Source organism: Lampetra fluviatilis, chromosome 2 (genome assembly GCF_964198595.1).
Source record: "Lampetra fluviatilis chromosome 2, kcLamFluv1.1, whole genome shotgun sequence".
Classification (NCBI taxonomy): domain Eukaryota; kingdom Metazoa; phylum Chordata; class Hyperoartia; order Petromyzontiformes; family Petromyzontidae; genus Lampetra; species Lampetra fluviatilis.
In genome coordinates, this window is record NC_136276.1 from 3,455,897 (window position 1) to 3,467,937 (window position 12,041).

The 12,041-nt window shown below is 42.1% G+C and overlaps 1 protein-coding gene across 4 annotated transcripts in view; it reads right to left on the reverse strand.

Annotated features, from left to right (window-relative positions):
- Nucleotides 1-353: 353 nt before the first annotated feature.
- LOC144939811 (uncharacterized) overlaps nucleotides 354-12,041 on the reverse strand; it is a 68,706-nt gene continuing 57,018 nt past the window's right edge. For 2 of the 4 annotated variants that reach the window (XM_078866730.1, XM_078866732.1), the window contains 4 exons: nucleotides 10,169-10,301; nucleotides 9,160-9,260; nucleotides 5,086-5,194; nucleotides 354-2,596 (listed from right to left, as the gene is read on the reverse strand). In XM_078866730.1, coding sequence (XP_078722856.1) covers nucleotides 2,577-2,596; nucleotides 5,086-5,194; nucleotides 9,160-9,260; nucleotides 10,169-10,301 — 363 coding nt within the window. In that variant the 3' untranslated portion in view covers nucleotides 354-2,576. The remainder of the gene's footprint in view (nucleotides 2,597-5,085; nucleotides 5,195-9,159; nucleotides 9,261-10,168; nucleotides 10,302-12,041) is intronic. The other 2 variants (XM_078866731.1, XM_078866733.1) reach the window with 2 other exon arrangements.

Genomic DNA, 12,041 nt, shown 5'->3' on the forward strand with positions numbered 1-12,041 from the left:
TCGATTCTATAATGCAACCTGGCTCCCATCCCATCTGTTTAAATGAATAACATTTGAATCAGTAATTGTTTTCATATACAGAATTTCTCTTTTAAAAATACACTTTGCAGATTATAGGAACTGACCTGGTTATACTTTTTTGGTTTATTGAAAACAGTTAAGTTTTATATTATGTAAAAATACAAACGCAGCCTCGATAGAACGTCAAGCGATCGAAGGACTGAATTCTCCTTGAAATCCCACAGGGGTTATCCATACATGTTAGTTAAGGCACTGTGTAAATGTATACACTAAAACACTTGTACGTGTTTTATTAGCAATGTACACAAAAGAGAAAAAGATTTCAATTCACATTGGGAAAAAAAAACGAATCATTTATTCACCAAGTTCTAAACTGCAGTTCGTTATTGCTATCATTTAACAAAGGCGACATTAATATTGAAATTTGGTGGGAGTCCTCTGCAAATAGTGAGGATGAAAGACACACAACGAGATGACGTCTTTGAAACCAGGGGTAGAGGGAGACCGAGGTTGATATAAAGTAGTGATAGACACACATCAGCACACGCACACACAAGCAATGATACCACACACACCACACACGACACACCCATACTGATGTCATAATCGGTCATAAAGCTGTGCTGTCGTGACTCACGAGCAGCATTCAAACGCGGATTCACTTGCTCACTCTCTCAACATTCACAAGCGTTGTCCGTGCATTGGCACCGTCGCTTATGCTCAAAATCAATCAAGCGCTCAATTTAACTCAGTTACACGGTCACAACGATGACGTTGGAATTGTTTCCTCTCATTGTCGGTTACATTGTTATACATGTAATGCAGCCTAGAGTACCATTGTTCTTTCGCCCCATGATCAAATATTTTTTTGTAAGTAAAATAACGTGTTTCAAACATCAACATTTTTTTTCTTGAAAATGATTCAAGTTTATCATTTCATGAAAATTAAAACAAGCAATTAACAAAATACACCTGATGATGACTGCTGTTTGTGATGAACAACATTAAAGATCTCAATTGTCACACACAAGGTTTACCAGATGACTGGCCGTCCCCTTAGTTGGCACAATTACAACCAGTTTAAAATTGGTGGGGGCCTGTGGGATGGAATAGGGGGGGAATAGGGGCAGAGGTGGGACAAAGTCATTGTTATGCAAGTCCAAGTCGAGTCGCAAGTCATCAAATTCATGACTCGAGTCTGACTCGAGTCCAAGTCACATGACTCGAGTCCACATCTCATAGGTGGGACAAAGTCATTGTTATGCAAGTCCAAGTCGAGTCGCAAGTCATCAAATTCATGACTCGAGTCTGACTCGAGTCCAAGTCACATGACTCGAGTCCACACCTCTGAATAGGGGTGAATAGAATGCGTGATTGGGGTATATGAGTGGGGCACTGCATTCATCAGCAGTTTGACCACCATTGCTCAAATGTGTACAGAACAAGTAAAATACAATGCCTACATAATGCCTGTGCCATGAGTAAGGCAGAACACCGGAAAAACGATCGTTCAGAAGATGTGCCCAGGTGATGCCGAGTGGTTATATCAGGTAGAGCAAGTAGTGTGTTTTTCTCCCCACGTTGAAACTGAACTGAACAACCATAGTACACAATCAGACCCAGTTACGAATGTGGTGTGACACTGCTTAACGAGTCTGAATATTAAACGATATTTTAAAATCTTGACTTAAAGCTTTCGTGACTGCAGGAATTCATATTCTTTGGGTCTTTCGGTAGAGTCACGTAGATAGGTTCAAAGAAAATAACAAAACACCAGGAGGAAAAAAGGAGGGGAAAGCCTTCCCCCCCCCCCTTTTTTTCCTCCTCCTGATGATGATCGCTTGTGTTGTAATCGAAACGTCGTACTTTTTTGTTATTTTCTTTGAACCTACCTACATGACTTTACCGAAAGACCCAAAGAAAATGATATTTTAAAATGTTTGCAATGCCTTTCCTTGACATGGATGTTAACAAGCCATTGTGGCCACGACCACCAACGCTGTGATGTTTCATATGATCAATGAAATAAGACGGTCACAAACAAAGGTACAACTTGATGTCACAAGAGAACAACAACACTTGGTAGGTATTAGTCCAAACGGTCCGATTTTCCTGTTCCGACTGAGCTGAACTGGCAGTACCTCTTAAAATGGATAGGCATGGGACACAGGTTGTGCTGTGCATAGAGTGCAAGTGGTTAGGCACAGGGACGTGCAAGTGATTCAAGAGCAAAGCTGGTGGCACAAAAGCAGTGCACACTTGGGGCAGCAGTATGGGGGTGAACTTGGCAGTGATTGTCTGGGAGTTTACACTGGGGTTGTGGGTAAATGTATGCGACAAGTGGAGCAAGCTTTGGAAGGGGAAGCCAACGTGAGAAAGAAAGATTAATGGAAAATAAGGGGTCGATCAGGGCAAAAGCATCCCCTCTCCTGTTGACCAATGAATTCATCAGTCTTCCTGAGCACACAGATAGCCACATGACCCACTGACACTCTGTCCTCTGGTCGACCCATGACGATTGTGATTCTGCCGGCCCATGCTTCCACATCAAGAGGTCACCTCTGCATCTCCATCACTGGAAAGTCACAGCAAAACGTACAATTGTTAATACATTTAATACGTGCAATACATTGTAGATTAAAGTTGTAAAATAGTGGCTGCACGAGTAACCCAATAAATGTGTTTGCACGTAAATCACTTGGAAGGTAATACACGGTTGGCAGCCAACCCCAGCAGGAAACATTCATCTAAAATATAAAACGGTTTATCTGAACCAGCACATTGATGCTGAATTGATGTTAACACAGTGTGTGTGTTCAAACATCTGTTGTTGTTTAATTATAAGCACCATTTTTTGTATACCTTTTATCTAAAATACTCTCCCATTCCATTATACGTTTGTAATTCTTTCCAACTGTTAATAACGAGGACTAATGTTTAATCTCTCCCTTTGCTCATCATGTTTTGTCCTTTTCTTAGGATCCTCTATGTACATTTTATAGATTCCGTTTTTTAAGTTGCATATATAAACACCAACCCACTAAATAGTGGTGGTGGAGTAATGATGCATAAGTTAGCACACTGCTAAAAACTCACCAAAATGAGTTTGATTCTTAGCGACAGCTAAAATTGTTGGCAAGTGATAAATTCACTGATCTTGAGCCCCCCCTTGCACAAATCTGCACAGACCAGCATGGTGTAGCATGGCAAAACAAAAAAAACTTTGACAGAAATGGCAAGATGAGGCCTTCATTCAGCAGAGCATTAATACAATGCTGTAAATTAATAGAAACTTACTGGAATAATGGTATATATGCTCATTGCAGATGTACCAGTACATTGCATGCATAGCATATATGTACAATGTAATGTTTCATTTCTTAATCTCACTGTGCATTGTTCAATTAATTATCAATGTCCAGCATTGAAAGGGGACAATTTCTCGTGATGAATAAAAGCAAAAACGTCCTGCGTTATATATATGTTCACGCCTCCGATTAGCATGGTTGGCTACGTACGGTGCATTTTAAGTTCAACATATATACATATGTAACACACACACGTGTGTGCACAGCTTTGATGCTATCCCTTAATTGTGGCCAAATAAAATGCAGGAGGCCCCTGGGACTTTGTCAGCACGGAATGTCGACAGTGGCATGTGGGGGGGGGGGGGTGTGGAAAACCACACTGGCTCAAAAACTCCGATGGAGTGCAGCACTGTCCTAGTTTGTAAAATTGTGCGCTCGTGTGCATTCGCGTGAAAACGAGTGCATTTTTTTCTGTCCTAACCATGTGTACAATTGTAACACTAATTACATCTGCGAGTGGGTGTGCTCCCTAAGGAAGCTTCCACCAGTCTCTTCCTCCTTTCAAGTCACCTGACTGTCACTGTGAATTAGACTGCGCAGTATCCGCTGAAGCACGCCTGCCAATGACCTCGGTGTTATGTAGTCCTCATGCCACATGCGCGACTAAGTATTTGTGCAAAATAACCATGGGACAACATGTACAACATGATCAAGCACAGCGGTGAGATGTTTTGTGAGTGGTCCCTCTTTCTGGGATTCCCCTGTTAAGAGAGTCTGCTCATCTGCAAGCATGAAACATTTGCAACTGTTAACTTAAAAGGAGTAGGCAATTATATTAGAGGATACTAAAGCTTCAGTGCATCATATAAATATATGGCCAAAGTAAAATGATATCCTTTAAGGCGACATGTGTGCACTGGTGTGCGTCAGTGCATGTCAAATATTCCCATTTAGCTTCAAGGATTATTGGGACAAGCCCTGTTGGGCAAGTATCTATTAAACTAAACTATTTTATTTTACCAGGTAAGGCCCACTGAGCTATACGGCTCTTTTTCAGAAGCGACCTGGCCACAAATGATAGTTCAAGGAAGTGGTTTATCACGTGGAGATTCATAGCAACAAAATACTCCAAAAGCATGTTTCTCAATGTGGAGGGAAAACACAGAGAAAGATCCATAGAAAAATCCATGCGACCATGGGGAAAACATGCAACATACAAATATACAGGCATAAAGGTGGGGGATTGAACCCACGCACTCCCGTATACCATGCGAGGTAGTTAACATCTCGCCACGGTGCCACCACACCTCCTTAAGGCTGCTGGCATGGCACTGCAGCAGGCAGTGGCTAGCACAATGTCTGGCCGCAATTTATTTCAGTGCTGATCATACTATGTCAGCCAAGTCAACCTCGAAGTGACCCATGGCAAGTTGAGTTTTAGATGTCAATTCACACCATATCTATATGTTATGTACACCAGACTTAGATGCTCACTAATAACTTAGTCCCAGCAGCCTTTCAGGCTTATTAGGGCTTTTGCCATGGCATGTTTTGCATGTGTGTAATACTTTTGAACAGTTTATATGTTTGTTGCCAGATAGAAGGGTAAAAAAACAATTATCAGTTTATATGTTTATTTAGAACTGCTTTTTGTGTTCAGTTTTTTGTCCTTCCCCCGCAACCTCCGATTAGCACGGCTGGCTGCGTACAGTGCGAAAGAAGTTCAACATGCTTGTTCTAAGTTGGAATAACTCACTATGTGGTTGGATGTGGGATTGAGAGTGAAGACGTTCCGGTGGCGCGAGCGGGGGCTGCCGCGCCCCCTTTTTCCCACGCCCCTTGCGTTTCCCAGGCTTTGTCTGCTCCTACGAAAAAAAGTGGCGAACAGCAGTGAAACGACACATCGATTCGATCGTGTGGCATATTCTCAAGCGCAGAGCGAACACATGGCAGAGTACTCAGTGTCTACCGAATTTTCATCAAGTCTCTATTTAGCAGGCACTGGCACCTACCTATTACACTCATGTGGAAGGAGGCAAACAGTGGATAAGGGAGGCAATGGTGCTTTAGCACAAATGTACACATCTTATTTTGACGTTGAGTTAAATTAAATGGAATGCTCATGAAAGGGATACCTACGGACACCAAATACCAATGCATGCCGTTCTGATATTGTAATTACAGTACACTCACCACCGTGCCGTGCCAACACACAATTGTATAAAGATAGATGCATATACACATACCCATACACACAAGAACATGCAAAAATAGAGACATGCAATCATGCACATACATGTCTTACTGATGAAGTTTCATGGAATCAAGGTAAAAAAATATAGTGCTTCCGACTCATATATTTCCGAGCAATAAACATTCCCTTATCTCCAAAAAACAATATTCTGACGCCCCTATCTCATTTCGACACTTCTACGACATTGCTAGGAGCCTTTACTCTGGCTTCCTAAATGATTCAGTGGATGTTTTTTTCCGCACCATGGCCAGCAGGCTATTCTAAGCCTCTGCAACTCAACTGCCTCAACCTCCCTGCAGTGCTCACTATTGTGCTGTTTTAATGAACAGCCTTCAGACCAAATCGGCTATCTGAAATTGAAATAACCTATCTTCGTCAACGAATTTAAGTCCCTGTACATAAAACTAAATCCCCAACTGTATAGTTTCAGTCTCATTAGATGAGATGACAAATTCAGTATCCACCTAATCTGCCGTTAAAACTCGACAAACTAAATCCTGGTTATCACTGCCAAAATCCCCCAGCTGAAATCGCTAAACCCCATCTTCATCGTTGGAAAATCACGAGAGAATGTGGCATTTCCCAAGCTGTCTTAATACAAGCTTAATATAGGGACAAAATAATTTCCCTACGGTTAAAAATCGACCCCTCTTGTTCTGTAGCTCACAATTAGATTTGTCTAATTGTCTGTGACCTTGCACTGCCTGGGAATTTTTATTGAGTCATTCACAGACACAACACCCCCCAATGCTTTTAAAATGCCACCGACTGCAATAATGCTCCTCTCTTCCTCTCTAAATGCAACCTATCATGCTCATCAACAAGCAACACTCCATTTACTACAGATCATTGTCTTTGCCACTATTGTTATCGTTTCGTTAAATAAGAGTAATTTCATTGATCTGATTCAGCTTAATAGCATGGAAACACCCATGCTCTGCCATGTGATAAATACATTATCAATGTGTTTTTGAATAACCTTTTGGCAAGTCAACAGTGGTCGAGCAACTTTCATTTTCAACATTGCTTCAAGGCCACCAATGTATGCTAAATGTACAATTGCCCGTCTGAGCGGACAGATACACTCTTTAAAAACGACACAATGGTCAATCAGAAGTTGCATAAAGCATGAAGATCGGTCGACCAGCATTTTTTCCAAGGACCCTTCCACAACACACTATATTTTGCCTGCTGATATTTTCCCCACTGTGTTTTCATAATTAGGGCCGAAATCAGAGGTGCAAACTGTGCCGAGGGGATCATGGTGAGACGACACAGCAACTTGCTCTAGAGTATTGGGAAATTTCGTTTCCCATCTACGTTTGTACCGTTGGTTTAGGCCAGGGGTCGGCAACCAAAATAACAAGAAGAGCCATTTCTTTCCAATTCGGTACAAAATTCAGTATTTCAAGAGCCGCAATGCATCTGAGTACATACTGTACATACGTACATATTGTCAAGAAGCAGCCCGTAAAGAGCCGCATGCGGCTCCGGAGCCGTAGGTTGCCGACCCCTGGTTTAGGCTAAAGCAGAGACTGCCACCTGAACATGCTGTGAATCCAGTCTCTTCAATCCTCCCAATCATGTCGACCAATTATTTGCATGTTGCCCCATTTGCTCACTCATGCTAGACCTGTGAATGACATTGACGGTGGGGATCAACTTAATTTTTTGTAGTATGATTATTTTGTATAATAATTTTAATATTCTGCATTAAATTCAACCTTCTGCTTTACAGTGTCTTGTGTATTGAGTTCCTCTGACCACTTCTACACCACAAGCTCTTTAGAACGCACATAAGAGCACATTTAAATATGGCTACCGCCCCTTAGTCATCTGCCAGTGACGAACATGCACTCGTAAAGATTGTGGATCGCAAGGTCATGCAGACCTTTACAAAGTCCATGGCCATTACGAGAAAATGTGTTCAATTATTATGCTCAAGATTTGTTATTAGGTCATAGGGTTCCTTTAATTGTGAAAGCTTTTTTTTAAAGCTCTCCCAAGGCTCAGTTTGATTTATCATATTTTAATATCCCCTGGAATACATCTGTGATGGTCCTGTTGGACGGTATTCCATTAACTTGCACGCGTTGCCCATCTTGAACTGTTCTCCTGCTTGCGCGTCTTCCTTTGTAAAGACTTGTTGGGCCAGCATCTTTAATCCCCTTGAAAATGTAAGACCAAATTACTTCTCCCGGGGTTTGCCCCTAATCCAAGACTCATAAAGCTCTCTGCAGAGCCATGGAATTGGCCTGTCCTACGTCAGAGCTCAACAGTAAGTTTTTTCCCCTTAAGCCTTGCACTATGTAGTTAAATTATCTTTAAGTTGTGCTACAATTGCTAGAACATAGCTTATCTCTCCATAACTGGATTGCTGACCATTTCTCAGCGAAGCAATGAATGCAAATGATAACCCCACACAATAATTACCCCGATATTACACAAGGGGAAAAACTTATCTGAATAAAACTATTAATGTATATGTGTTTCATTCAATGCTGGATTCAACCATACACAAATCAGAACCTGGAGGATTGAGGTACATTCCAATTTTTTTTTTTTAAAGCTACCCCTTTTCCAAGCCAACAATGTAGACACGACACCTTGGCTACCTCTGAGCGGCCAACACCACCCCCGTCATTAATTCACCCAGTATCTGCTAAAGATCAACGATCAGATATTCAGAATATTTAATTATCCGGGAGGAATCCGATGAGCTATAAAGCTCTTTTTCCCAGATGTCCAGGAGGGGCACGGGGTAAGAACGTTACAATAACAAACAGTACAAAAAACACGACAGCAGTGCAAAGTACAAGAATGGTAAACAAATCACCCAAACATACAAATAAAACTAAACCATCCCCATCCTACCCGGCAAAGTCCACCGAGTTAACTTATTTTTCAGAAGCGACCTGGCCACAAATGATAGCTCAAGTGGCCCATCATTTGGATATTTATAGCACCAAAATAATCGAAACAATGTCAATGCATGTTTCTAGATTGTGATATTAACACGTAGGCTTTTGCGACCAATATCATCCATAATATAGTTTTTTTGGGTTAGATCGCGACTTCACCGAAAGAACCAAGAAGAGAAATATAAATGTGTCGTTAAACCCGCCACCACCCAACAGCCAATTTGTGTGCTGTACTAATAACAAATTGGCATGTTCTGTTTACGTGACAAATCTTATTAACCGGCTGTGTCGGGTGGTGGTGGGTTGAACGACACATTTATATTTACGCGATCTAACCCGAAAAAAACCTATATTATATATTTTGAGTGGGTGAATTGTAGATACACCGCCTTTGAACTTATATTTCAGGCAGCATCTTGCCTATTGCATGCCTCACATTAAACTGTACGAGCTCGTACACTATATTTTACTTTGCTGTGTTCATATACACACACAACAACAATGTAACCATCCATGTTCGAACATAAGGGTTAAGATAAATATTGAGTACTAATTAATTTGGAGTGTTCTCTTGACATCCTGTTCCCAAATCGCTTGGACAGTCTCGCACACTCTGCAAGAGTAAACAGCCCCCCGTGTCAAGTTGTGCTCTCACCGTCCCACCCACGAGCATGGACGCAAGCGCGTGCGGGTACCCATTGGGGACATCGGAGGTCGCAACGCCCACAGCCAGCCGGTGGTCAAGGCCTGTGTTACCTGAAACACAGCGCAAAACGGTCTCTTGACTCGTCTTCATGTTTCAGTTTTTCAGTTTCATTCATTAGGTATAACCCTGTGAGCCATGCGGCTCTTTACTCGGGTGCAACCGCAACAAACAAAAACATGAACAATAAACATCTTAAAGTGACTACACACAACAGAAAAATCCAGGAAAAAACAGCAAAGTCTTCCAGAAAAAACACCGTATATTTCAACGCTGCGTGCAAAAATCCCAGTGGGATGCAAGTCGTTAGCTATTGCCAATTCACTGCCGGAAGGTAGCATCATCTCCATGCCATCTGCACGGCCACCAGCATTGTGCAGCCACCAATCTATATTAACTTGCAAAGTCAGCTGAAATGTAATTGCTCCATCTCCCTCCTGATTGTTCCCTCCCTGAATGGAGTATATAATTCTCTTCTTTGAACTGCTGTTAAGTTTCCTGGTTTATATCTTGTCACTTGCCAGTGCATTCTGTCCCATCTACTCCCACAAGTTTTCACCAGCAGTGCATCACACAAGAAACAAACTAACAGAAATGAAAAGCAAAAAAACTGCGGGTTGCTCCAATGGAGAGCGGGGTACAACAGTAACCGCACCATTACTAATATGAGCCAAGAATATCTATGTGTGTAACGTGTGTGACGTCACTCCACGTCGACCAGCCCCCTTCATTAATAATCATGAACAGGTGGGGGTCTTCCACATGGACCCCCCCCCCTCATTAATAATCACGAGCTGATGCACGAGGATGCTCAAGAGCGCAATGGTCTGCTAACGGATACGTGCGCGCAGATTTTTCTGAATTGTGGGAAGACTCGCAGCGACCTAGGATAGGACAGGCACATGTGCCGGGGAATGTAGGACACCAATCACACTCCAGAGGGTGTGGGGGAGATGCTCACCGTGACCCGAGTGCAGAGCGGCACTGCTGTACTGCTGCGGGTACCAGGCCGGGGGCGGCCGTGCGGGCGGGCCGTCGGTCCGTGCGTGCTGTGTGGGCGCGCATGCCTCCTGCAGCTGGGATCCGCCGGGCACCTGCAGATGGGGGAGAGGGGGGTGGGGGTCGCAGTAGGGCTTGACGCATCAAACGGCCTCTTTAATGTCCAACGCTTTCTTTCAAGATGAGGGATCCCAACTGCCTCGATACTCTCATCATTTCTAAACCTCAAAACCTGTGATCTTGTTTGATTTCATTCTTGTTTTTAACTGTAGATGGGCGAGTAAAGAGAGGAATATAACTGTGTTTTCTGTACTTGGGTCACCTCATTGTATATAACCTACTGCTTAGAAAAGGCACCAAGATTGGTGACAAATACATCTGTTAATTAATAATATTGTTTATAACTGATGAATACAAAGCTTCCCAGACTTGAACGATAATTACAGTTCCTATTATAATATACAATTAACTCCATTCAATTCTGCATTCCCATTAATTGAAACACTGAATGTTTTCCTGTGTGTTGTATGCGATACTCAGCGACCCGAGTTCGATTCCCGCTCACGGCCAACACCAGTGACGATTATTTGAACCGGTCCTGGGCCACCCCGAGTAGACTCAGCCTCAAATGAATACCTGGTGTGGTGTGTAGTAAACATCGTCACTAGGGAGACAAAGGCGGCCGGGCGTGGTGTGTTGGCCACCCACCACCTCGTGTACTGTTCCGGCCTTCTTAGGTGCTCACTAACAGCACTTGCCCTAACAGTATGTTAAGGCTATACGGGGGATCGCTGTCTTTGTCTTGTACGCACAGTCGATTTTTATTTCATTTTTTACGTCTATAATATTTCCTGGCTTTTATTTTCAGTCTAACAAATGTCAGGTTTTTGCTGTGTTTTTTATATTTTAGTTAACTACTTCAGTTTAATTTGGTTTTCTTAATTTTCAGTTCCATTTCGGAGATGATTAACTCAAATACCGCTGGCAGAAAGTCAACACCTTGGAGGAAGCGCAGTCACTATTGCAAGTTAGCACAGCATCACTGGAGAGCTTCAGCATACAGGCTGAATTAATCGTTCACTTTTTACAGCCCGTGAAAAAAAGAGCTACACCACATTTGTCAATTTCTGGCATCTTTAGTCATGTTCACGGATTTTAAGGAGCGAGGTGTAAAAATGACAAACGCCCCACTGCCGCTGTTATCCTTTCAATGCCGTGATTGCAGATTTTTGTTTATGGCTGTGAAATCAATAAAACAAAGGCCGTGGTATTCATCACACGAGACATGTTGACCCACATTAAATCCATTTGCAGTTTATCCGGAAATTGCATGCCTTACCTGAGCCAATTTTGAAAAAAAAAATGTAAAGGCAAAATAACAATCCAGTTTTGAAATTAATATATAATTTATAATATGAATTAGATTAATAATAACCTGGCCTTTATATATAACCTAGCCATATACGAGTACCGTACTTATTTTTACATTTTAATAAACATGTCATAGGATAGGTTAGACTAGATTATTATAACAAGGCACTAGGAGTCATCATACGGCAGTGAGATGGAAAATTAAGTGAGTTGCAATGAACTGCTGTGATACTGATCGGCATTGTGTGGGAGAAAACATTGTTTATATCACATTACAGGACAGGTCACATCACGGTGCCGAATACATTTTCAAAGTAGGTCAAATCACGATGCAAACACAGTGACAATAACTATGTCGAGCAGCCAGCGCTGAAGGGTAATAATAAGTGTGAAATGCAAGCTGGGAGGTTTTTAATAAGCTACAGCAATTTATCAATGTTTGAGAATCAACACCTGGCCTTGAA